This window comes from Microtus ochrogaster, linkage group LG4, assembly GCF_000317375.1.
Source record: "Microtus ochrogaster isolate Prairie Vole_2 linkage group LG4, MicOch1.0, whole genome shotgun sequence".
NCBI classification, from domain to species: domain Eukaryota; kingdom Metazoa; phylum Chordata; class Mammalia; order Rodentia; family Cricetidae; genus Microtus; species Microtus ochrogaster.
The window spans coordinates 16457757-16458859 of NC_022030.1; the positions used below are offsets into that span (position 1 = coordinate 16457757).

General features: G+C 41.0%; 1 protein-coding gene across 1 annotated transcript in view; it reads left to right on the top strand.

Annotated features, from left to right (window-relative positions):
* The window catches only part of Stxbp5 (syntaxin binding protein 5), a 143119-nt gene that overhangs the window by 34471 nt on the left and 107545 nt on the right, over positions 1-1103 (top strand). Inside the window, exon 4 of the mRNA XM_005361026.3 lies at positions 674-749. Within this exon, the coding sequence (XP_005361083.1) occupies positions 674-749 (76 nt within the window). The remainder of the gene's footprint in view (positions 1-673; positions 750-1103) is intronic.

Here is a 1103-nt window from a genome sequence, read left to right on the forward strand (position 1 = left end):
TATGTGTGTATGTTGTGTATAGTAATAGTTGGCATTAAAGATAAAATCACTTCTTTTTTCCGAGGATTAGCCTATGGTGCCATTTTGATGAGTGTTGTATTTGCCGGTCAGGTTGTATGTACAGATCAGTCTTTAACTCTGGGCTTCTGCCTTCCACACTAGGGCAAGGCAAGCTAAAGTGACCTCTGAAAATACAGCATCTCATAGTGCCACCAATCTGAGGGCATAGCTACGTTAAATGTGAGTGGGTGGGAATACAAAGCAGACCTAGTGAGAGGTCAGTAACTGCTGCTGTTAAACCTGACCGGGAAGATAAAACACATAAGTTACATCAGTTCAGTCATGCTTGCTTTAGAAGGGCAGAAGTGAAAAGAAGTTAGTAGCGAAGTCTATGGGAGAAAACAAGTAAAAAAGTCAAGATTCAGTTGTTTTCTTTCTCTTGAGAATCAGTCTAACCTCTTGACTTCTACACAGAGTTCTTTGATCTGTTTGCCAGTGGGATCTCAGGGGAAACTCTGTGTCAGTTTCCATGTCAACAATATATGTCAGATGGACATTTGGTCCTAGTACTTACCCTGTCATCAGTGTGTGCTCCTGTGGAGCTGGAGATCTAGCAGGATGCTTGTCACACTCATCATTTGGCAATGTTGAGAGACAACTTTCACTGTTACAGGTAGGAGGAGGTGAGATCCACTATCTCTGCTACAGTGCAGAAGATGGTACCGACAACAAAGAACCATATGGTCCAAGTATCAGACGCGTCAAAATCAGGAAACCTTGAATTGTTGCAAGTCAAAATGATGATATTTGGTCAGTGTAGTGATATAGAAATTCTTGTTGGCTACTATTCATTAGAGAGAGCTTACCAGGAACAAGAATTCCAACAGAAGGATGTCTCTGCTGCCTCATTTGTCAGTGGCATGCCCATGTCACTGGGCCAAGAAACATGGCAGTATGTTGTCCAGTCTCACAAATAAGTTCACTGTGGGAAACCTGTTAAATACTCTTAATGAAATAACTGAACATTAAGGGAACCAGTGTTAGGAACTGATGATAATCAAATATGGGTTGTTTGCATAGTACTATTTTTAAGGATATTGTTA